The 1,003-nt window shown below is 45.9% G+C and overlaps 1 protein-coding gene across 1 annotated transcript; it reads left to right on the top strand.

Moving 5' to 3' along the window:
• Nucleotides 1-472: 472 nt before the first annotated feature.
• PPTG_22638 (hypothetical protein) lies at nt 473-649 on the top strand (the record flags this gene model as incomplete). Its single annotated transcript, XM_008905494.1, has 1 exon — nt 473-649. The coding sequence occupies one exon, from the start codon at nt 473-475 to the stop codon at nt 647-649; it is 177 nt and encodes a 58-aa protein (XP_008903742.1).
• Between the last annotated feature and the right edge of the window lie 354 nt (nt 650-1,003).

Here is a 1,003-nt window from a genome sequence, read left to right as displayed (position 1 = left end):
TAAAAAGCTATCATATGGAAAAGTGCTCGGAAAAGCCCCAAAATTTGCTCGGTTAGTTGGACACCCTCCAAGCTAAAGGTACTCGGATCCATTTTAGTGGTACATTCACGGATTGGAATACCCTTAGACACAAATAAATTGGGGGACTCCCGACGCTATGACTGCCGAGGGGATCGTCTGTAGAATCAAAACAGAAAAATCTAGAGCAATGAAAATGTCCAGTCAACTCGTTTCAGGGGTTATTTTTTTTAGTCACCTTAGAGTGGACATGTGTATAGCTCTACACATAGTATTAAAAAGGAGAGGTGATGGGTGATAAAGCATAATATACTGAAGGTTTTTTCGTTTTAATTCTAGCTGTTTTTGTTTTGATCTGGAAAATATTAGCACAGATAATATATCGACCGTCGTAAAAAAAATGTATAGTACAGTAAGCAAAACGATTTTTGCTTGGGGTTCTTGGCAACGGCCGATGCTCAACGGTAAAGACTATCAGCCAGAAAACGACAGGGAAGACCAGCAGGAGGACAACATCGGAGACCAACAGAAGCAGACACAAAGACCAAGTACAGATGACGAAGACCAAGTGACGGCGATACCCGTGGTTTGGAGGTGGGCCGGGGTATCCGACCCATATCCAGACCTGTGACTTTTTAAAAAGATCTCGAGCCTCTGGAAGTGTCTATGGGTGACCAGCGTGCGGTTCAGAGGCGACGGAGAAGGTCAGTAGCATATTTAGGAACTAGGAATAGTTTTAGTTGAAGATTAGCCGTGTAGCCGCGAGGGAGCACGAACAGAAGGTTACGCCGGTCCGGCGTAGCTGCAGCAGATAAAGAAGCCAACAAAGACTCTTTTATAAGCAGGAAGGGAAGGTGGTGTACACTGGTGTGGCTGGAAACGGGTATCAGCAGCCCCGTTTCCTTTAACACTTCGTCCTCGTGGGGTTCCACATACTGTTGCATTGATTTTATCGGATCGATCGCACGGACGCCTGCGCCCGTGC

The sequence above is a fragment of the Phytophthora parasitica genome (assembly GCF_000247585.1).
Source record: "Phytophthora parasitica INRA-310 unplaced genomic scaffold supercont2.20, whole genome shotgun sequence".
In the NCBI taxonomy this organism is placed as follows: Eukaryota; Oomycota; class Peronosporomycetes; order Peronosporales; family Peronosporaceae; genus Phytophthora; species Phytophthora nicotianae.
The sequence above is the reverse complement of the archived record's forward strand: the minus strand, read 5'-3'. Positions and strand labels throughout refer to the sequence as shown.